The sequence below is a fragment of the Nematolebias whitei genome, chromosome 6 (genome assembly GCF_014905685.2).
Source record: "Nematolebias whitei isolate Nwh7 chromosome 6, NemWhi1, whole genome shotgun sequence".
NCBI classification, from domain to species: Eukaryota; Metazoa; Chordata; class Actinopteri; order Cyprinodontiformes; family Rivulidae; genus Nematolebias; species Nematolebias whitei.
Genome location: NC_056503.1, coordinates 41869610 through 41894364, shown reverse-complemented (window position 1 = coordinate 41894364; position 24755 = coordinate 41869610). Strand labels below are relative to the sequence as shown.

Genomic DNA, 24755 nt, shown 5'->3' with positions numbered 1-24755 from the left:
CACAATTTAAAAGAACATTTACAATACACAAATACTGCCACTACTTTTACTTAAACAGACTACTTTATGATTTTTATGTGTATTTGCATCAAATTGTTGGCTTATAATAGTTCCAAGGAAGCAACCTGCCTAAACTGTCTGCCAGCACAAGTCTACATATTTTCTGTGAATCTGACTGGCACAATTGCAACAGTGACAACGTGATTCTCTTAACTGGGAAAACCATAATCAAAACCGTTAAAATCCATGTAATATCCTAGTAACCCAATATTTTTTGGTTCCAAAATAGTGTATAGTTTTCAGGATGAAACAAATAGATTGCAAACTAACAGAAATGGCAGGCAGTTTAAAACTAGTAGAAAAATAATTTATCAGTCATTTAAACAAAATCTATGGCTCGGCTTTTTTTTCCTAATCTGTAAACAAGCAGTCCACCAGTAAAAACAGGCTTTCAATCCGGTCTGCAGGGGTAGAAACAAACAACAAGGACAGCCACATATTTCAATCTGCAGATTCAATCGCCACATGCGACGTGGTGAGATTAGCATCAGCCGGCAGTGGCCATTATTCCATGTTAACAGGGCTTCAGGCCATGAATGTGCTGGCGGGGGCAAGACACCTGAGATACCTCATGGATCAATGACCTTTGCATAATGGGCAATTTAAAGCCAGCAGTGACAATATCAAATGCTGTGAGGCCACAATGACAACATTAAAACCCTGAACTCATCCATTTCCTGACCTGCAAAAGTGATGAACAGGTCAGCCAAAGGTAAAGGGGGAGGGATGAAGAGAGGAGGTAAACTCCCACACAGCAACATGAGTACCTGTTTAAACTCAGAATTCCCCATCATGCACTGCAAGCTGTAGATAACTGGGTCCCCCTTCATGTGCGGTAAGGCCTCCCATGTGACTTCACAGGAGTTGTCGTCCAGACGCTCGACTTTAGGAACTGAAGGGTGAAAAACAGAGATGAGCCGTTGCTATATAAGAAAAACTATCTGATAATGAGCAAACCAGCTGGATTGAAGAGAAGTCTGGTTTTAATAAAGATGAGTTGTTTTGGGGGTTTTTCGTCCAAAAGGAAAAGTATCGAAAAAGCACATCAAGTTAAAACTTGTGTTTCCCCTTAAAATAGCCGTTTACCTGCTGTACAGTGCAACTCTTAATCCACACCTTCGTTATCGTTGGTCATATTTTCCCAATGACTTCTTTCATTCTTTGGTATTTCTGCAGTTTTTAAGTTTTATTGTAACGTCAAAGTGTTCTGATAATTAAAATACAGTACAATTTACTGTATTTGTCGCCACACACGGCGCTCCACCTATAAGTCGCATCAGTCTAAATATGTCCAAAAGTGGAAAAATCCATAAGTCAATTTGCCGTATACGTCGCGTCTATTAAGCGTCACCGCTGACGTGTCGTGTTTGTTACACGTCATCGCTGACCACCCAGAAACGTGGGCCAAACCTGGAAATGTGGGCTGGTGTTGTGCCAAAAATCGATTGGCTGCCAAATGGTGGCCGTGGGGGGTGTGAACGGGAGGACTTTAACAAAAGTTTAACAAGACTGACACTTAAAAACAATTTTGTTAATTTTAGTCTAAATTTTCCTTAATAAATGCACTTTGATGGTCAAATCAGCTGCATTTTCAAAAGTTGATACGTGGAAACATGAACGCGCAGAGGGACGAGCCGCTATGCATGTCCTCAAAATTTAACAAGATAAGCACCTAAAACAATTATTTGTTTGCACGACATTATAGTAAAGGTGTGTCTCAGTTTAACCTTTACTTAAGAAATTCACTTCAATAGTCAAATCAGCTTCATTTTGTCGGGGCGGCGCAGCGAAATGAAGCCGATTTGATGGTTGCTCCAGGCAGATGATGGTGCCAGTCTGTGGCAAGCCGATTGTGTCATTAATAGCCACTTTTACCTATTAAATGCTACAACAGCATGCCATACTACTCGAGTGCCATCTAGTGGCTGAAAATGGTAGTGTTCAATATTTTCAGTCAGAATGAATGAATTGGTTTATAAATATGGGGAAAAAAATCCATAAATACATCACTTCGGCATATAAGTCATAGGGCATGCAAATTTTGCAAAAAACCTGCAACTTATAGGGCAAAAAATACAGTAGTCATTTATAGCATTTGGACTTTAAACTGCACCCGTCAGTCTAAATCTACACTTTTTATATCAGAGGGTGCACTTCACTCGATGTTGAGTAACACCAACAACCTGGCACATGACTCCCAGATTCAAAAGAGCTGCTCCTCTGACCATAAAGCCCACATCCTCATTATTGACTTTACTGTGTGGGATCAAAAGAGGCTTTGCAGAGGTTGGCGGCAAACAGACCACAGGGCCGAACAGCCAAGTCCTTGTGACAGCTGACAAGTGAATCTGTGGCTGCAAGTCCAGCTTTGCACAAACAAGGTTAAAAGCTGAGCGGACTGGCTGTCAGTAGATGATTGTGAGTTCATTAAGAACTGCTGGACATAAAAATAAATAAGAACTAAAAAATAAAAACATAAAATACAGTAAGAACAAAGGAAAAGTGGCACGGTACCTTTTAGAGGAGGTGGAGGAGAGCGTGGGGTGGTGAATGTGTAAACACAGGAGAAGGGCCCTTTGCCCGCCTCATTAAAGGCTTGGATGCGGAACGTGTAAGAGGTAGACTCATTAAGCCTCTGGACTTTGTGTGTGTGGCACGGTCCTTTATACAAGGATATAAATCTGCAATGACACAAAAATAACAAAAGCGAGAAAAAGGATTTAATGATAAGAGTTAAATAAGGAAGGAGGAAAAAAGCAAATAAACTAGAGAAATTGCATGTCCTGCAAAAATGCAGTGTTTGAGCTGAAAAGGCCAGTTAAAAGATAAAAGTGGCAAAATGCTGTCGGAAAGTATCAAAAGACTAGCTGAATGCTAAAAGCAGCAAATGACTATCTAGCTAAGTGCAGCAAAAATATAAGTAAAATCTAAAAGTAGCTGAATGGTAGCTTAGGGCCTAAAGTAGAATAAAAAAAAAAATAGTGCAAGTACTGTATGTTAAAGCACAATTCATAGAAAATAGTTTTGAATGAGTTGACAATATCACACTGTATTTCTATTGGGAAGTAGGGGGGAAAAGTTAAATATTTAAAGTAGTAGTATTATGGTAGTAGCAATCTCCTGAATGAGTTGGACATTTTGAAATATGAATAACTGGAATAGCACAGTATTCAGAAGTAGTTATTCGAGTTGCGACTTAACATACAAAAAACAATCGCGTGAATGATTGTTAATGCTTTACTGCCCTCTTTTCTTGTGGTGTGTCACAGGGCTCTATACTCGGTCCTCTCTTTTATTCTCTTTAATTGCTCCCACTTGTATCAGTAATAACTAGTCACCACTTTTCTTTTCACTGCTTTTTGGACAACCTACAAATTTACTAGTCCATGAAGCCTAAAAGTAATAATGTTCATGTTTCTTTTATTGATTGTATTGCCGATATTAAACAATGGGCTTCACCAAAGACATTCAGTTTTTAAATGAAAGACAGATTGACTGATTTTTTTTGGTGATGATACTCCTTGTAACTTTGTGATGTGAGAGCATCACGCCCATTTTCTTTTCTTTTCATTGGCTTCCAGTCCCTTTTAGAATTAATTTTAATAATAATAAAGTGCTATGCGTTGTCATCATTGTATGTTCCCATACAATGGCAAAATTGGTTCTCTGCATTTAACCCATCACACCTGAGATACGGAAACGGTTACTATTAAACTATTATTATTCACTTTTAAAGTTCTTAATGATTTCACCCCACCTTAAATAGCTGATCTGGTAGCTTTACGTGAATATAAGAGAACCTTAAGATCAACTAATACTTGTTCCTGCTGCTGCTGTTCAGAGTATTATTTTTGTTCTACTAGTGCTTAGCGTATTCTTAGTTTAGCGTATTTCTTAGTTCATTTCTTATTTTATTACTGTTTTTCTTTACAATTTATACTTTTGTTGGATGTAACTGGGACCCTGTGTACACAATTTCGCTCCACCACATGTGGTGCAGGGCTGCAACAATGAATCGATAAAATTGATAAAAATCGATGATTAAAAGCGTTTGCAACGGATTTCATTATCGATTCGTTGTCGCGCGATTATGTGTCTTTCACGGCGCTGCAGAGCTGTTTTGTTCACCTGCAGTTCATTGTCAATGCTGACTGACTGAATAGAGTTTGAAAAAACAAAAACTTTGCAGCGCGACTTGAACAGAGCGAGGGGGAGGTGGAAACAAAGCAGAGGCTGTTTTCAAAGGAAAATAAGTAAATTTTACAAATGACCAACGCAGCGAAAACTGTTCGACCCAAGTCCTCCAAAGTGTGGGAGAACTTCAAAGATAAAAACTGAGAAGAATGCAGCTTTGAAAATTGCCGACACGACACGGGAGAACCATGGAGATGAAACGTAAACATGTCGGAGTCACGAGGAGGAGGAAGGAGCTGCAGCTGATACAACATGTCTCACTCCCAACTCATGTGTTGCAGGTGAGTTTCTAAAATTTAACACATTGTTCTGTTTCCAAGAGAGAAAACGTAACGTCAGTCTGTCTGGTAGATGAAGCTGTTTGTTTGTTTGTTTTCTGATTAATGACGGTGATAGAGAACGTGTGTGTTACTTTTTATTTAATTTAATTGGTACACGCAGTGTTTAAATGTGATTTATAAATAAATCTAACACAAAATGTAATGATTAAGCTTCAACTTTTAATTTGCTGGCAAAGTCTGAAGACACTGCAGGTATGGCAGGATGAATTGCATTTAAACAGGAATTAAAGTAATTTATTACATCTACTCAAATGTGTGTAATTAAGTATTTTATGTGTGTGTGTGTGTTTAATTGCTCTTTTAGCTACTTTTGCCTGAACCTAACACTGTAAGTGAAACAAGGCATTTCTTGAGTTGCTGTAAATTATAATACATATTTACTCTCTCGTTCCAGAAAACAACAACAACAAACAACAACAGCCTTCACGATGGACAGACATCATGGACACCACAGCAGCAGCTGTCTTCACTGAAAACATCCTTAAATGATCGTCACTCACATGAGGCCTCTGTCGATGGTTGAAGACGAAGGCTTCACTACAATGATCCACACTTTTAATCCAGGTTACAATAATCCACACTTTTAATCCAGGTTACACTATTCCCTCAAGCACATTTTACAAAGTAGCTACATATTGTGCAGGTATAAAGACACATTTGTATATATTTTTGTGTACATTTATTTTTTTAAGCTATTTGACTAACTTTTATTTTTTATTATTCAATATTTTACTAACAGAATAGTAAAATAGCAACCTGTTTTTTGTGCGAATTGCTATGTCAGTCAAATGTTCAATTTTGGAATAAAGGGGTGGAAATTAAAACTTTTTTTTTTTTTTTGCCGATTCATCGATTAATTGAAAAAATAATCGGCTGATGAATCGATTATTGAAATAATCGTTAGTTGCAGCCCTAATGTGGTGCGAATGAAAAATAAAGAAACTTTGACTTTGATACTTCTTTACTGTTTGTTTCAAAGTCCAAATACAAACGTTGGGGTGACCGGGCCATTTTGGTCGCTGCACCCTGACTCTGGAAACTACTTTAGAACTTGCACTACATCACTGATCTGTTTTTTTAATTTTTCAATCTAATCATAAAACCTTTTTTATTCAGGCAAGCTTTTAGTACTTAGTGGCACTCTGACAGTTTTGTATTGTTTTGTTTACTTTTGTATTGTGCAGTACTCTGTGCACCTTTTTAGTTGTTGGGATAGGGCCCTATAAATGAACATTGATTGACTGACTGTTGATTGACTGGTGAGTGACTCTGCTGTGAGAAAATAACAGTAGAAACATCACTCCTAGCCTCCCACTTCAGAAGGTACACAAGCCCCAGCCTGCAGGAACCAGCTGGAGTTTGTGTAACCTCTTATCTGCTCATCTCTCTTAGATCACTGCTGTGCACCTGAATTCTGGACTACTGACCTGCCGTTCTTGTCCCCCATCTGCAGATGATACTGGAGGGCATCTGAGGTGGCGGCTTTGGCTGGACCGTCACCCCATTTGAGCCTGAGAGTCTGGTGGCTGAAGGCGGTGCACTCTAGGCGGGGAGGCTGCGGAGGCAGGGGCTTCGTCTTTAGCTTAAAGGTGTGACTGAAAGGTCCCGTTCCCAGACTATTCTGGGCTTGGATTCGGATCCTGAGAGAGAAGTAGTGGAAAAGTGACATCAGAGAACTGCAACAGTTTTCTCAAGATGCTGAAACATTGCAGGGACGTTGAAAGTGTTATTCCAGGTTTTAACAGATTTCATGTATATCCGCAAGACACAATTTTACCTCAGCTTGGCTTCAATAAATATGTAGTATGTGTGATTACTAACCCCTAAAAAAATCCTTGGTGACTTACGATAAACCTGTAGAACCTAAAAGGTTTTTACATCAACATTATTATGTAACATCCTGATCCATGCTCAGTAATCCAGGTAGAAAAAGCTAACAAGTCAAGTCAGGTCCTCTGGACGCACTCATAAAAATAAAAAACATGTTGAAACTGAAGTCTTTTGGATTAAAGATGCAACGTTTCAAGGGATGCACCGATCCACTTTTTTTAAATTCCGATCCGATCCCGATACCTAGAACTTAGTATCGGCCGATACCGATCCCGTTCCGATATCATGATCGTCATTGATTTTATATGAGGCTGTAATAATCTCCTCTCAAGTACAATGTGTATATGCATGCACGTCCAAAAAGGCAACTTGAGGTAAGTTTTATTAATGTTGGATAAGTTTTAAAGTTAGAATTAAATTCTGCTAACACAAAACATGTTTCTTTTTATTCTTAGCTTTAAAGTGGATATTAAAGTGATTAATTTAAGTGATTGTTTAAAGTTGTTTTATATTTTATAAGGGGCAGATATAATATTTTTTTCTTCTTTCTGCACTCTTTTCATTCAATGTTTTCTTTTTGATGATTTTTTTTTTATTTTGTTTCATTTAAATAAATGAATAAATGAATTAAATTAAATGTTAAATGGCTTCAAACATCTGCTAAGTTCATGGCACAAACCAACAGACGTTCCCGTTTTCAGTATTTTACATCACTTTATAATGTAGCTGTTTATGTTTTTAATATATATAATTTTCAAATCATATGTTTTTTATTGTTTACTGTTGTACTGATAAATGTCTCCTGGAGGGTAAACTATATCTTGACAGCAAGTATCAAACTGAGGAATCCTTCGTTTTCTACAACTGATAGTGGTTGGTCATTAATTATGATGAAGTTTAGCAACTTCTCTGTAAACATTTGAGCTCCGTGGTTTCAGCGATGTCTTCTTCTTGTTCAGTCCGAAGCAGGCAGCCTGATTTGGGGCAGCTGCGCTCAGTCTGTCCCTCCTCAGAGACGGGCAGACTGAACGGGGCAGATTGGACGCGGCTGGCCGAGGTCGAGTCGCCTCTTTCGGTTTGACCAAAGAGCAGTGCCCCGCTGAAGCCACGGAGCTCGAATGTCCATCGTAAAACTAACTTGAACGTGGTTTAATGTGGCGCTATGGATCTGCAGACATTGCAAGTTGCTGCGTTGCTTTGTGGCGTTTAGTGTAAAATACTTCCACACAGCGGACATGTTTAGATGAAAGGTTTGTTAGCTGTTAGCCACAGTGCTGCTAACTCAGTCCTCACGTTGTAGCTGGCTGCAAACTATGAAATGGATTTCCTGAATGTGAGGCGGGTCTTATTACTCTGGGTTCATGAGACACGCCGCCGTTCAGGAAATCATAGTTTGAAGCCAACATGCGTCATGGATCGGAAATATCGGCAGGTGGATCGGAAAATCCGATACGTAAATTATGCTGGTATCGGAGGCCGATACAGATACTGGATCGGATCTGCCCCATCCCTAGTTTCAAGTTTTTTTTTTTTTTTTTATCCGTCCAGAGGACCTGACTTAACTTTGATAATTATGTAATGTTACTTAATCAAATGGATAGCTTTGAGTTTTATATAAAAACAAACAAGTTTATGAACCTGCACAGCCAAAAAAACCCAACCATACGATCAGGATAAAAAAACTTTTCCAGTGCATTTGGACTGTATGTGTAACAGGCCAATTCAATTATTTGTCTATTTTGATTTTCATTGTCTCCTTTGGACAAAGCAAAGTTTTACTGCACCGTGTGATGAGAACAGCACTCAGAGTCTCATTCTCGGAGATCACTTAATGATAGAAGCAGGAAGAAAGCCTTGAATTGAGAGAGATCCCTCCTACTACTTCTCCTCGCTGTAAGAAAATGTTGGTTCACTGAATCAAGAGCATAACAGCTCTACACTGGTGAAGATTCTCAGTCATCCAGGACATGGTAAATCCAAAAAAAGTTAAAAACAAAACAACTGAAACAAATAAACAAAGTCCAGCTGTTTTGTTTTTAACTGTTTTTTAACATAACAGCTCATTTCCACAGGCAATAAACCTGCTAAGCTCCCAGTAATAGTCTAATTAAATTATATCACTTCTGTTATTTGTAATGAAGAGATGGAGTACGTCCAGACATCTGCAGAGTTAAAAGCTGTGCAGTTCACTCCAACAGTTTGGGATTACAGTGATGCTCCGACCTGTAGCTGGTGTCTGGCTGCAGATGCTGGATGATGTGTTTAGTGATGGGGCCGACGACAACGGGCTGTTTCTCTCCGAGGTCAATCAGGTAAGAGGTGATCTCAGATCCATGATCACATGGAGCGTCCCAGTAAATGCCCAGGCAGGTGGACGGAGAGAAGACCGATGGGGGGCGGTAGTCATCATCCTCCTCTTCCTCGTCGTCATCTGTTGGAGTCTCATACTTCATTAGCTCAGACTCTTTCAGCGCGTAGATGTTACTGACAGCTGCAGGAACAGAGCAGGGCGTCTGGCACAGCACAGCCTCACTGAAGGGCCCCACACCAGCCACGTTCACAGCCTGCACGACAAGAGACAGGCGTGATAGCAACATGTTGACGTCACGACACACATGCAACATTCATATTTGACCACAAGGGGGAGGTGCGATGTAAACATTTCAACAAACGTGATTTATGGGTTTTACTAACGGTTTTCATAAGAAAGCACATTTATTTGACCAACAAAACAAAACAAAAATCTACTTTTTATTGCTTCACAAGCTTATAAAGTCAAAAATAGTACTAATTTTTATAAAAATGTTATATTAGCATATCGGAAATTAAGTTTAGTTGATCTAAACATCAATTTATGAAAAAAACAACAACAAGGAAATACTAAGATTATAGAAATAACTCATCTATATATATTTTTGTAATTATAATCCAAAATATTAATGAAAACAGCAGTAACTTGTTAAAATTATGCTAGAAATGATGACTAATGAAGATAGAAACAAGGGTTTTTGACATTTTTTTTTGCAAAGTATGAGAGAATTTTAACACATCAGCTGCAATGAAGCTCAACTAATGACTCAAAATATGAGACAAAGACGTTCCAAATATTTTCTACTCAGTGGGCCTTGTACTTATACATCAATATTCATTAAACTTAGTTTTTATTATTTAACTTATATTGCAGATTAAAACAATGGTATGTGACAAAGTCTTCACAACTTTAGTCATACCAAAAAAAATAAGATGAGATTTTTATCTTTATCCGTTGTATTTCTTTTTTCCTTAGTTATATTTTCTAAGTGTTTCCTTTTATCTAAGTAATAAAGTGTTGATTTATGCTCACCTGCACCCGACAGAAGTAGATGGTTGCAGGCAGCAGCCCCTTCATTTCGTGGCTGAGACTCGGCCCGCTGTAACACACCTGCATGCTGCCGTCAGCTGCCCCCCATTCTAGACGGAACTCCGTCACCGGAGCTCCATTACAAGGAGGCGCCTAAAAGGGAACAACAAAACGAGCAAATTATACACCAAATTACGCAGCTCAATCTGTAATAGCATGCTATGACTTTTGGTAGTAGTCCACTGCACAACGTAGACACAATTCACAGAAAATGAAAAACAAAACAGCTGAGGTCAATGGGATTTTGACGAAACGTGTGGGAACTCATTTGTCTTTTCAAATGTGTGAACTGACATTTAGTTATCCTTTTTGGTTGTTACACAAACTCAGTTCACATTTTATGATAGTTGCAGGGTTTTTAAAAAAAATAAATGTTCAATACACTCAATTTTGAGTTGCCTACAAATTCCCATTTTTTTGCAGACGAAACCATAGACAAATACTGTAGTCCCTCGATACTTCGCAGTTCGTTTTTTGTGGACTCGTTCTATCGCGGTTTTTCAAAGTAAGATAGGACATGACACACAATTGGCTGATTGATGGATGAGCCGCACGATCGGAATGGATTTTTTATTTAAAATGAATTATTTTAAATTATTTAGCACCTGCTGCCCCTGTGTGCAGCCCACACTGCAGGAGAAGCTTCCAGCTGCAGCTGATCAGCTGATCTTCGCTCTGCTGCGGGAAAGTGGGCGTGGCTGAGAGCGCTGGCAAGTGGCAGAGAGCAGCCGAGGCATGCTTAAACAGATTCAGTTATTCTGTATTTAACCTCAAAATATTCTTCAGTTTTGGACAGAAAACTCTTTAAAATGTTTCTTACATAGAAACTACTGTACAAACATCAAAATGTGTGGAACCATCAGTCTTCTGCTCCTTGTGGTTTAGGAATTTGTTTCATGCATTGACTAGTTTACGTTTCAGTCTTTGTCTGCCTCTCATTAACCTGGCAGTCAGGGAGTGACAGACGGGTATGTGCGTGGTTACTATGGTTACCACCATGAGCTACCGGCAGCAGTTTTAACATTTCTTTGTATATTGGTTCTTTTGAAATTAAATAAAAAATATCAAAATGTAGTCTTTTTTTTGTAGTTTAGATTATTACAAAGTTATTGGAATATTGGGCAGTAGCTGAATTCAAAAAGTCTTGAGAACTTCTATTTTATTTCATCAGAAGTAGGGTTGGACAATAACTATCGATATGTCACGATACACTTTTATTCAATAAGGGTGATACGAGTTTTAAGCAAATTTTCAATATTTCGAGGCTAAATACAAATAAAAGGTGAACATTAATTTATTTGTACAGTTTGTACAGTTTTTCTGAGGCTTTTATATTGTTTATATCGATATCGAATTATATCGTTAGACAGAAATTAAGAAATATATCGTGATAAAAGTTTTGTCCACATCGTCCAGGCCTAATCAGAAGGACGTGTTATATTCCTGTATCTGAATGTTAGTAAGAGAAAAGAAAATGAAGTCTTACCTCCCAGCTCACAACTACACAACTTGGAGATTTGCATGTAGTGGCAGGGGCTCTGCACTGCTCAGGGGCTCCAGGACCGGTTGTAACTTCACAGCGCTCCGAAAGAGACCCAAACTATTTGTGTAAAAGTATACAAGTATTCAATGCTGATCGTTTTCAGGTAGATTACTAAAATAGTACTGAAAAGTACAATTCTGATACTTGTTTTTGTTGAATGCATGTTGGCAGTCTTTCTCACCCCAGCCTTATTAGCTGCTTTGAGCCGGAAGCTGTAGGTTCTTCCAGGCATTAACCCGCCCACAGAGCAGTCCAGTTCTGGGCCCTGATACACCTCCCTGCTCTCCTCAGACTGGGGTCCACTCACTTCTACACTGTAGCAGGTTACTGGGCTTCCTCCATCTCCCTGAGGGGGGCCTGAGAGGTGAAGATGAATCACGTCAAAATGTATTACTAACAAATAATAGGGTACAAAATAAAGAAAATGTGCAGCTCGTCGCTTTAAAGTTGCTTCAGTAGACAAATAGATGCATCAACTGAAGCTAGAAATGCATCCCCCACACAGAGCTAAGTTTGTGAAGAATGACTCACCCCAGCGCAGTTGCACCTCCCTGGCTTTGGGCTTGCCCACCAGCCGAGGGGGTTGGCAGGGCCCTGGGGGAACGGCAGGAATCTGAACCTGCAGAGTCTCCGACAGCTTGGAAGAGAAGACAACACCAATTAAGACCCAGAAAATAAATAACACCGACGATCTCTCACTCGTCTTTACAGGAGACACAGGATGGCAATTTTCATTTTCACTGGCTTATCACGCCGATTCAGACTCCAGCAGACCAGTGAAAAGACTGGCACTGTTTAGAGGTGCACATTTTTCACGGATAAAATTAGACCGATTATCACGCAAGCAATAAAATAAACTTCTGTGACAAAGCAATGCGTGAGTGCTGTGTCACATTGAGCTGCACGGAAAAGCTAAAACTCGCCACAATGACTCATGTATTTTTACCAGCCTCGTTGCAAATACATGCATGCGCCAAAAGCTGATAGGGAAATTAATGTGGAGTCTGCACTGAACTAATTACGAAAAACATCCTCTGACTAATTCAGGGAGGGTTAATTGATTAGTCGGCTTGTCTCTTGCTTACAGACAACCAAGCATATTCAAATCTCCAACCTTAGGAGACTGACTAAATGCCAGTGGTATGAAAATTAAGACGGATGAGAATAAATATCTGGAGCAGCTTGTGCAAAAAGTAATCGCTTTATAATTTGCTGTCAGCCCTGACTGATAAAAGTTTAGGTGACAAGAAAGAAATGTAATCATCATAAAGAAAAGAAAAAACTCCAAGAAATATGCAAAATATGAAGAACTAAGATCATCTCAAGTTGTAAAACGATGGAGCTGTGGTCATTTTGGTCAAACCTTGAAAGTAACAATACTGTGATGTGTCACACTCAAGAGTATGTGTTGGGGATGACTCTCAGCCACCACCACAGCAGCTCAATATCTGTAAAGTTCATGGAGTTATAGCCATTTTTGAGTTTCCTACTCAGTTGGCTATGATGGCCATCATTATTAAATCACACCGACTCCACCCAGTGATTATTTTCTGGAAGTACACACCACGTCAAATCTTAGTACACCGTACGTACAATTGATTGAATTACAGCCATTGTCGAGTTCTCTTGGGTTGGTTAGCTTTGGCAGTCATTTTGAATTGGGCTAGCTCCAAAATGTAACACCTCCTATGATTACTGTATTTTTCGGAAAATAAGCCGCACCTTTTCGCATAAATTTGCACGTCCTGCGACTTATCCACCGAAGTGACTAATATACGTTTTCTCCCCATATTTATAACCAAACTTTTGACTAAGATCTGAGGATTTCATTCATTCTGACATGGAAAATATTGAACACTACCGTTTGCAGCTGCTAGAGGCGCGAATGAAAATAAATAAATAAATTGGTGTTTATGTTATTATAAACACCAATTTACTTATTTATTTATTGGTGTTTATGTTATTATGTCCTTGTGATGGACTTGCGACCTGTCCAGGGTGTACCCCGCCCCTCGCACAATGACTGCCGGACATGGGCACCGGCGACCCCCGTGACCCAAAATGGAAGAAGCGGGTAAAAGATAATGGATGGTTGGATTTTTGGCACAACACCGGCCAACGTTTCCGGGTGGTCAGCAGTGACGAATAATAGATGCAACTTATACGGCGAAGTAACTTATTTATGTTTTTTCCCACTTTATTAGACATTTTTGGACTGATGAAACGCTGGTGTGACTTGTACGGTGGAAAGTACAGTATTTCCTGAGTGTTTTGTTAAAAATTTGTCCAGTAGTTCCTGAAATATTCTGTTAAACGCATGAACAAACACAGGCAAAAACATAATTGTCCACCTTTAGCCTTTTCAACAACAGGCAATAATTATCCTGGCCTTTGTATTACAGGAGTTTTTTCTATCTTCTCCGTCTACAGTTTAAAGAACAGTTATCCAACTCTTTCAAAGACAGACAGCAGCAAACAGCCACATGCGCACACGTCCTGGTACCGAGTGACTCACCGGGCTCTGCCCCCCCTCACTTATGCAGTAAACTCGTGTTTGGTAAGAGCAGCCAGGCCTCAAACCATGACACACATGTTCCAGAGCTGGCCCCGAGTACGCCAGCTCCCACGACAAACCTAAGAACCAAAACATGACGGTTAATTAAAATCATCACAATAAACTAATAGATTAAATGTCCCAAAATGTACTATTCAGTAGTAGTATTTTGTGTAACGAACCACTTAGGCCTTCAGACAACTCCATAACATATTTTGTGACTTCAGCACCGCCATTTTCTTTAGGGGGCTCTAAAAAACAAACAAAAAAACACCAAAATGATTAAAGACAACAAACTGTTTTAGTGGATATCCACGTTTAATTTAGAATAAATTCAATAAAAGGAGTTTAGAAGCAGATTCTTCAGACAATGAACTAGCTAAACTCACATTTATTAGATTAACATCTTCCCTTTCAAAATTGAAAACGCTTTCCATAAATATTCTATCCACACAATCATTCCAATACTTGCAAAACATTTTGTTTACTCAGTTCCACTGTCAATACAATATGTGTTAATCAGATTTGCGAATCAATGAACTCTTTTCACAACGACACAACATTTTTAGAATTGTGGTTGTATTTAAACCTGCAGGTACACTTTTTAATTTAACAAATGAAAGTAGAGATCAAGCACTCCGAGCACTGGATGGATGATATTTTTGTCCAGTGAGGCGTTTGAGGGATTTCTGCTGATGTGTGACCAGAGGAGAAAACTATCAGTTTGATGTACAGACTACCTTGGAGGTCTATGAAGATGAATCAATAAGTATCCACACAAGCGTATGAGATATGCTTGTGTACAATAAGATCCACAAGCGTACCACAAATTTTACAAATGCGTACTATAAGAGTTACATTTTTCCGGTGTTTTTGTTCCTCTGCTGAAAATACATTTTCCCTGTATTTGAAGATAACTTGAAGAAAATACCAGAAATTTTTTTTTTAGGTGCATGTGCATGTGTGTTTTAATATATGGGGTTAGGAGCTATAGTTCCAAGTTAGAAATGTGTCTTTTAATAATAACTGTAAATCTGGTAAGGCTCAGATATTCCAGATTTTTTTTATGGGCCTTGAATGCAGCATTACCTTTATGAACCTGGAGCAGCGAGAAAGTCTCAAATGTTACATTCATAAGCAAACTGACTCGTGCGCTCGTGTTGACCGATTCGTCCACAGCAGGTGATTTGTGAATGTGTATGTATGCTTGTGTGACGACTTTTGAGAGTGAATTCTCTTCGTCAGTGTCATCCGTCTCATATACTGTTAGGCAGAGCTCCATAAGAGAAGGCAATTTGTAAAGCGGACTTGCCAGGCTGTCAACTAAAAGCAAGACTGAGAGGTTTTATGAAGGGAAACTTGAAGAGAAGCTCACCCCAGGCCATTTTAAAGCTGTCGGGCTGGACTCTTCCTCTGATGACAGGTCTGCAGGGACAGCTGGGTCTGTCTGGCTTTGTGATAAATTCCACAACCTGGCTGGGGTTACTCTTCCCTTCTGAGTTGTATGCTGCCACCTGGTTAAAGTGCACAAACACAGTTCTGTCAGAACACTGACGGCATTTTTCAATGCAAAAAGGCCTTTGTGTGTACTGAAAGCAAGTAAGTCATGCATGTAAACAAAACAGAACAAGATTCTGCATGTGACTTTTCAGCAAACACTACAAGCATTGCTGTTTTGCTACAAGTCAGAATAGATTAGTAGTATTAACATTTCAGAGAAAAAGAAAAACATTTGCAGTAAAATAGAAACCTCTGTCAGCCTGTTGAGTGAAGCTCATTAATATACCGAACCCAGACAAACTGGACTGCACCAAGCCTCTCCTCACACTGTGTGGAGGTTAAATTGAATGAGGGCTAAGTGTAGTCATTAATTTAGACATGTAGAACTACATTGGACTGATGTCACTTGTTTTAGCTTTATACTTTGGAACAATGAGACACATTTCTCTGGCTAGCTGAGTAAAGCCTACTATTTTGTTCAACTCTTTATACCAGGGGTGTTAAACTCACTTACAAAAGGAGGCCAAAATTAAAACCTTTTTCAAACTAAGGGCCAATTTCAGAAAATACATTAACTCCAATCAGATACCCTGCATCGTTTCTTGGTCACAGGTTCCTCAACAAGAGTTTGATTGGTCTCATTTGATGTTCACTGTTGTGCTTTCGACATCATAATCAAAGATTACTGAAAAAAATTCGAGACAGAGAAGTATTTTACGTTTCACAAATCATCTTGGGGGCCAGATAAGATGTCAACGAGGGCCACATTTGGACCCCGGGCCTTGAGTTTGAAACGTATGCTTTATACCTTCATAAAATTTCACAACCTGGAGCATCATGGCAGAAAAAGACATCAGTGTCACATGAAGTTGTTAAAAAATACATACAAATATCAGTACCTCTTTACAATAAGGCTCCCCTTATAGATGGCTAATAAATAGTTTATAGATACGTTATTAATTCCTTTATAAACACTTTATAAATCATTAGTAACTGCTTATTATGCATTAATTAAGGATGACAGAGACAAAACTGAGCAGTTTCTTGCCAAATAGTGAGCCAAATCTGTTCACCTTTATATTTCATCTAGACAACAAAGTTCATGCTCCGTCATCAAGGTACCAAATCTCATAATGCTCCGTCAGGTCATCTGGACAGTTTAGTTTTGGTAGAGACGTTTCGCCCTCTATCCGGAGGGCTTCATCAGTCTGAGGAGTTCCAAGTAAACTGTTTCCCCACCAATTATTGGATTTGGTACCTGGATGATTGAGCATGAACTTTGTTGCCTTGAACCACTTTGGCTGTGGCTGCCTGCCCAGGAGGAGTCGACGGGGGACAGGACAGCCCCCAGAAACCATCTTATCTCCAGCAAACTGGTTGGTCCACTTTGGGAGTTTACTGCTTGGTGGGGAAACAGTTTACTGGAACTCCTCAGACTGATGCAGCCCTCTGGATAGAGGGTGAAGTGTCTCTACCAAAAAGAAACTGTCCAGATGACCTGACGGAGCATTATTAGATTTGGTACCTTGATGACTGAGCATGAACTTTGTTGTCTAGATGAAATATAAAGGTGAACAGATTTGGATCACTATTTGGCAAGAATCTGCTCAGTTTTGTCTCTGTCACCTTTAATTAGTGCATAATAAAGAATTATTAATGATTTATAAAGCGTTTATAGAGGAATTAATAACGCATCTATAAAATATTAGCCATCTATAAGGGGAGCCTTATTGTAAAGTGGTACCAAATAAGCTACGATATTAAGGAAGGAACTGCAACAAATAAAAAGGAGAAAGAAGAATGCTAGAGGATGGAAGGGTAGGAGTCAAAAAAACAACAAAAAAACAGACAGAAATACATAAAGGAGAGGAAAACAGCAGTCTGTTCCTAAACTGTGACATCATTGCCAGCCAAAAGGCTGTGTACTGGTCAAGTGCTTCGCTCGCTTCTCATGGAGTCCCTGCATGTGATCAACACTGAAGCGCTCCTGTTGATGCTGCTGCGTGCTGCTCTGCTCGCAGACGCCTGTAAACGGATAAGTCACATGGCGAACGTGGGACTCGGCACCTCTCCATCTCCGAAAGTCTGCCCCCTCTCTCCACACATTCTCTCTTGACTTTTCTAAATTAAACCTGCAAATATCCTGTTCTGAATGAACAATGCGCACAGATCACGTACCCTAAACTTGTATTTTGTACTCCTGTGGAGATTCTTCACGGTGAAGGAGAGTTCATCACCATCATAGCTTGGCTGGAAGCCATACCCCTGGGAGAAAGATAAATGAGGGAGAAGCAAAATCATCAGCTGAGCAATCATTTGCTCAACAATCATCACAGCACAGAAAACAACGTGATCTGTGGGAGGAACAGCTACAGGTGTGAGAGGAACTTTTTTACTAGGTGTGAAACCTGCAAGTAGCTGTCTGCATTACATTAGGCTCTTTCACAAAACAGCTCAAACCAGGGCTTAGACTCCTCGTATGATCTGAAACGGGCCGAGGTTGAGACGAGAATTGAAGCTAATCCACCTCTGATGCACCTCAAAGCAAGGTAGTAATAGAGCCAAAATGGTCAACGTGTGAAAAGATAATTCAAGTTAGTGCCAAATCACAACAGAAGTCGTCTCTGGGCAATGAACAGAAACGTTATCATCATATAACAATATTGGCTAACGTTATTTATCTAAGGAGCCAGCAGATTGCTTTGAGAATCTGGGTTTGCAGCTCAGTAATGTGATGAAATACGATCTGTGCAACCACTAGGTTGCAGGAATAATCAAAAAAACAATATATTAGAGGGACATTTGATGATGATGCACAGCAACTTTGTATTTAGGTTGAAAAAATCTGTTAAACACAAAGAAAACTCCTAAACTAAATTAATGTTTAAAAAGAAAAGATATTAAAAAACTTTTTGTTGCGCTCCATGTTAATGCAGCTGAGTTCTGCTCCATGCCACTTGTGGCGTGCTCACTTCATTTCATGAAAGCTAACATTTATGTGGGATGTGGCCATCCCATGAGTGATTTGTGAACGTTACAGGTGGCACAAAGACTTTGCAGTTTGTTTTTCCTTTTGCAGCCATTTAACACAAATGTTAAGTGAAAATGCCTACGATGAGTGCAAACTTGGTTTTACTGCATTTGGGAAGATATGAGATATTTTATTTTCTACACGTTGCATCTAAAAAGGATTCAAAATAACCATTTCACTAGGACCTTCGATTATATTAAAAAATTACAAGTATTTGTCAATATTGTAGCAATTATTGAAAATTAATATTCAATGAAATATTACATTTATTGCACCTAAAGACAATAAAATGTCTTGAACTCAGATGTTTCTTCTGGATACCTAAACTTTTAAACTTAAATTTATTCTAATGTAGGATACTGTATCAAGTAATAAGCAAAAATAAATAAAATCAGCAATATAGCGCACTTCCTAAATATCGTGTGTCTGTATAAAATCTGTTTTTTTAAATGTATTATTATTTGTTTTAAATTATGTTTTTTTAAATGTATTGCTTTACAATATAAACTATTTTTTCACCTGAAAAGTGTCTTATTATATGGCAGCTTAATACAATTTTAAAAAGAGAGAATATCTAAAACTTTATGAATACTTATTAATTTCTAACAACACAGCAAAAAGTATTTTCTATAACATTGAAGTTGCAGCTCATTCATGAGGTAAGTCAAGATGAGGGGACGCTCCTAAAGTGGAATGTCAATTTTTGTCCATTACACTTGGTAATTATTTGAAACTGAAACTATGAATTCAATTACTCAACTAAATTTTAATTATTATTATTATTTAAACATTGTCTTGTGTATTCTGACAATTGTTTAAGCTTTTTATGCATGCAAAGAATAAATAAGAGTAAATAAAGCTAAAGAACTGTGACAAAATACTGTGCCTAAAGGAAAGATCTTACAAAGAATGATCTGGACAATATTTGACCATAAATGATTAGCTGCAAATATCAGAGACATACCGAGCCTTCTTCCTCCATCTCTAAAATGTAGTAGATGTCATCTTCTTTCGGGGAGCTGCTGGGCCTCTGCCACTTCAGACACAGCCAGGTCACTCCTGCCATCTCCAGCTCTGGAGGGAAGGGTGGCAATGGCACACTGCATGAGGTGAACAGGTCCACCACTTCACTGAACTCGCTGGGGAGGGCAGAGAGAGACAGGACGGGAGAGGATGGAGGGAAAGACACAGCAAAGACAGAGTGAGACATGTAAATGGACATACAGATGGAGACAGTTAAATGGAAGAAAAATAACATAAAAACAGACAACAGCGAGGGTGCCTTCGGGAAATATTCCAGCGTCTGGATGGGCGTACCTTACTCCCATGTCATTTTTTGCAGCGAGGCGAAAGGAGTATCTCGAAGCTGGAGACAGTTTGGTCACTCTGAACTGCTTCTGAAGTCCATAGTAGCATTGTTCAAAAACACCTGTGCCCTTCCCCTTTAAAAACAAAACGCATTTTACTTTAAAAATTAGCACCTTAAAGCTGCCCGTACAAACTCCAAAAACAGGGTCGCTTTAAGATAACCAAACTTTACCTCATCCCACTCAAGAATGTAGTTTTTAATTTTAGATCCATTGTCACACGGAGCCTGTCGTAGAAACATATAGTTTATTATAGCAACATTTTATTCAAGTCTGACAAATATCATCACAGTTTAGCTTTTTTTTCTAGTTTATGCAGACAAAACAATATGATAGAATATTCCATTAAAAAAAAGAAAAGACAAAAATAAAGAAATAACAGTAAGTTTTTAATGTTGCGTCCACCAGCATTATTCATTAAATCTTAGGGACGGACACTTCTTGAAAGAGTAACTTATGGTTTTGTCACAATTATGAAATTTTAGTAGTTGATATTTTAAATACAATTAACAGCTGCATAGTTTTTTTTTTTAGCTCCTTATTGTTATTCATGCAGTAAGTCAAACCAATTGTATTAATAAGTATTACTGTTTTAGCTGACAGTTAAAGGCCATAACACTTTTGTCAAAAGAAGCACAACAAACTAGTGTTTTCTGTTTGGACTCAAGTTTTGAATCACACTGTCACTGTTCATCTGAAGTTTGGTTTAATTCATTTGAAAACCGTAATGATAAAAGTTTTGATTGCATTCCATCAAATGGAAGAATTCAAAAGGCTTTACTTACTTGATCACGTAGATCTGAAAGATTTTTATGGTGTGAATGCATTCAGTCCACCCCTTCACCCCAGTACTTTTCTAAATACAGTAGTCCCTCGCTACTTCGGGGTTCGTTTTTCACGGACTCGCTCTTATCGCGGTTTTTCAAAATAAGATTGGACATGACACACAATTGGCTGATTGATGGATGATCTGCACAATCGGCATGGAATTTTGATTTAAAATAAATTATTTTAAATTAATTAGCACCAGTGTGCAGCCCAAGCTGCAGGAGAAGCTTCTTCATGCAGTGTCTCATATCTCTGCTCTTCAGCTGAGAAGTGGGCGTGGCCAAGAGCGCTGCCAAGTGGCAGAGCTGAAATCATGACATTCTGTGCTTTTTTTAAGAGCATTTAGTTTTTAGAAACATTGCTTGGAGCATTGCAAGAGTGTGGGAAGGGTTTAAAATGCCTTCATATATATATAAATACTAAAATAAACTACTAATATTCCTACCTCATGGTTTTTCACTTATCGCCAAGTTTCAGGGTATGGATCCCCGTGATAACCAAGGGGCTACTGTATTTAGTTTTATTTTAAAAATATATTGGGATCTCTGTCATTACTTTAAAAACATTGTTCTTTTAAAAATCTGCTTCAGTACACTGTTTTTTAATTTTAGCTACCATCCTGCTACTTTTAGCTTTAAGCTCATCTTTTGTCACTTTTAGCTTTCAGTTACTTTTTGTTACTTTGAACTTCAAGCTAGCCTTTTATTACTTTTGGCTAACATTTTAGATGACTTCTTTCTAATGTTAACTTTAGCAAGTATTTTGAAACTTTTAATTATTAAATTCGTCTTTTGCAACTCAACTTTTATCTTGTGTTTTACCAATTTGCTTCTGTTGGTGCTTAGTTTTTGGCTTCTTTTAGACTTTAGTTGGTATTTTGATAATTTTACCTTTAAGTTAGTGTTGTGATTCGTTTACATTTTAGCTAGTATTCTGCATCTTTAACAAGTCAATTTCACATTCTTCAGCAAATTTTCAGCAAAGTCGTTCCGCACTTAATCCAACGTTTTTCAGTCAAGTCATCTGGACAGTTTCTTTTTTTTGTGCTGAAACATTTCACCTTCGATCCAGAATGCTTCATCAGTCAAGGAAACACACAACAAAACTGATTCTTCCCCCAACAGCGTTTCAAACGTTTCAGCACAAAAAAAAAACTGTCCAGATGATTTGACTGAAAAATGTTGGATTGCATACCTGGATTATTGAGCATGGACTTTGTTGTTCCGCACTTAACATTAAAAAAATGTATATTCTCTAGTTTCACAAGTATTGTGTGTGTCATCGCTTTCTCATAGTTGTCATAGTAGGGCATATTGTTTTTGGTGTGCTTATGTTTTGTTTCCAGTTCTCTCATCAAGCTTAGTCAATTTATCTAGATGACATTTTACAGATTACTTTGATTATACTTCACCAGTTTTAATACAGCAAAACATTGTGTGAAATATTTGTGTGTGTGTTTTTTAATACCTTCCACTGGAGTGAAAGGGTGTTTTTGTTCCCACTGGCCTTCCTGGGAGGACTTGGAGGATCTGGCTCACAGCTCAACGTGGTGAAGCTCACAGCCTCAGATGGGCTGCCCAGTAAATAGTTACACATGGCCTGAACCCTAAGGAAAAATAAATGTGTTTACTCAAGGTTTCAGCTAATTAATAACAGAAACCGAAGCAAACCGGGTCATACCAACCTGACATGATAGTCTGTTGCTGGTCGAAGGTCTTCTAAAGTTGCATTTTGTCCTTCCCCACTGCACCAAAATAAAAACAAGAAGTTTTACTGCATCGTGATCCCTATGACGGGTTAGCGCTAAACTTTATGTGGTACTCACCAGTACTGGCTCTGGTATTTTCCATCTTTTCCAGTAATAGAGATGGAAACCTCATAGCTGAGGGGATCTGGAAGGGTTGAGTTGTCTTCCACAGAGTTGTTTTCACCCTCTGGCCTGGTGGGTGCACTCCAGCTGACGACTACACCTCTGGCCTGGATGTCCGACACCTAGAATGGGAAAATTTCACGTCATTCATAAAATCTTTAATCTCAAACTTTTTTTTTTTTTAAATCACAAAAATTACAAACCAGTAATCTTTTTTTTCTCTCAATCCTTCAAAATAAAAGTTACGGTATATCTCCTTTAATTTCCATACTTCAAAACAACCACTACTCTTCTTGGAGGAAGAGAGCAAGGAATGAAAAATTTCAAGCCGATGCAGCATAGAGAACAATCGTAGCTGCAGGCAAGTTCTGCGCAAAGTCGAGATTTTTTAAATTCTGTTTGGAAGCTTTAAATAGCCTGAGCTCAACTGCAGGGAAGGATTCAAGTGTGGAAGAACTCAATCCAGTCAAGTCTGTAACTCCAACCCCAAGTGCTGCAGCCTCACCTTGGTCTTTAATTTCCCACAGTTCAATTCACCTTTAAAAACCAGCACTGTTTGACCACAGGCTGAACAAAAAAACACGCTTTTTTACTAAAACTAAACTTTTCCTGCATTCCCTGAACTGTATCACAAATTTTGAAACTTTTACAAGAAGTTTAGACTTCAAAGGAAGTGTGAAAAATCTATTCTTTTTTTTAATTTTTTATCTATTTTCAACTATACATTTACCCCTCCAGCTACTGAACAGCAATTCTACTGAAATTATCAAAAATATGTTTTCTGGGGGTATTTTATCTACAAAAAAGCAGAAAATGTGTGCCTGTCTATACACATTTTTATATGTATATTTCTTTTTCAAATTTACGGTGTATGATTGAAACAAGAAGTGATGGCCAACTTTATATTTTACTTTAAAAAGAGATCTTTTTGAAAGCAAAATGAATATTCCACAATAACCGCAAGCACAGATAATTGGTAGCATGTTCAAACATAAACCCCACATTGATGCCATTTGCAAAACAAAATGATGAATCATAAATCAAGTAATCAAATAAAGGTACATTACTTTCACAGAGACATGAAGATAAGATCAATAAAATTAATACCAACCACTGGTTTACTGATATTACTCAGAATTGTGAGCAGCACCTGAGCCTCTTTGTCAAGCTCTGAAAAGGAGGAAAAAACATACATAAAATAAATGAAAAAATTTAAAAATGCACAATGAGTTTCTAAAATCAATATGTAACAAATAAGGCCAGTTAAGTTTTACAAGGTTAATATCTTCTTGGCTTTTATGGATGTTGTGTTGATGTAAAATCCATCTAGCTATAATATATACAGTAGGCCCTCGCTAATTCGCCGTTTGTTTTTCGTGGACTCGTTCTATCGCGGTTGGTTTAAATACAGTACTGTACATAATATCCCCCCCCCCCCCCCCCAAAAAAATACAAAAAATAATAATAATCGCCACCATTTTGTAATTTGTTTTAATTAAGCCATCACCGTTTTGTCAGTCTAAAGAACTACGTTACCCAGAAGCCATTTGTTCACATCCCAGAAGTCAACACTGCTTTCAACCTCTGCTTGCTGCAAATGGAGGCAAAGTTTTGCAACCAAAGTCAGAAGTAATGATAATAAGCTCACAGGACTGGCAGGAGGAAAGTATCAAATAATTCTGAAGCTGAACTCATCCTTCAAGTTCTGTCTTCACTGGTGAGTAACCGGGCTGCAGCTGATCAGGACTCAGTGTGACCCAGAACCTGGGAGCTGCAGGAGACAGACGGCTGCGAGGTTCAGCTTGGTTCTGGTCGCACAGTGCTGGTCCGGACCGAGCTAGAGGTGGTGGACTAAATCCTGGGCAGCCCTGCTCTTGGAACAACAGCGGTAGGCTTCAGTCATGCTGCACCAGGACTTTTTTCATCTATCGAGTCGGACGGAACCAAGACGCTCTTGTTCTGCAGAGACTTAGTAAGTAAAATTTTGTAGCTCCTGTACATATAAATACTGTATGTTGTTAAAATGAGCAGGTTTTAGAGTTTACAGGACTGATTTGTGGGCTTCATTGCTGCAGGATAGTCATCAGAAACGAACCAAGTCGGATAAGAATAAAACAGAGTTGGACCGGAACCAGAGCTGTTGCTGTTCTGCTGAGCTAGTAAGTAAAATTTACCATATGATATTAAAATTAGTAGGTTTAAGAGTTTAGAACATTCCAAGAGTATGGGAAGAGTTT

The 24755-nt window shown here is 38.6% G+C and overlaps 1 protein-coding gene across 2 annotated transcripts in view; it reads right to left on the bottom strand.

Moving 5' to 3' along the window:
• Window positions 1-24755, bottom strand: part of fndc3a (fibronectin type III domain containing 3A) — a 72568-nt gene that overhangs the window by 2250 nt on the left and 45563 nt on the right. For both annotated transcript variants that reach the window (XM_037677623.1, XM_037677624.1), the window contains 19 exons: window positions 23630-23688; window positions 22474-22640; window positions 22333-22392; window positions 22116-22254; window positions 19994-20047; window positions 19771-19895; window positions 19418-19592; window positions 17601-17687; window positions 15298-15436; window positions 14105-14173; window positions 13884-14002; window positions 11900-12005; window positions 11550-11725; window positions 11312-11425; window positions 9769-9918; window positions 8649-8989; window positions 6023-6235; window positions 2575-2741; window positions 828-952 (listed from right to left, as the gene is read on the bottom strand). In XM_037677623.1, the coding sequence (XP_037533551.1) occupies window positions 828-952; window positions 2575-2741; window positions 6023-6235; window positions 8649-8989; window positions 9769-9918; window positions 11312-11425; window positions 11550-11725; window positions 11900-12005; window positions 13884-14002; window positions 14105-14173; window positions 15298-15436; window positions 17601-17687; window positions 19418-19592; window positions 19771-19895; window positions 19994-20047; window positions 22116-22254; window positions 22333-22392; window positions 22474-22640; window positions 23630-23688 (2585 nt within the window). The remainder of the gene's footprint in view (window positions 1-827; window positions 953-2574; window positions 2742-6022; window positions 6236-8648; window positions 8990-9768; window positions 9919-11311; window positions 11426-11549; window positions 11726-11899; window positions 12006-13883; window positions 14003-14104; window positions 14174-15297; window positions 15437-17600; window positions 17688-19417; window positions 19593-19770; window positions 19896-19993; window positions 20048-22115; window positions 22255-22332; window positions 22393-22473; window positions 22641-23629; window positions 23689-24755) is intronic.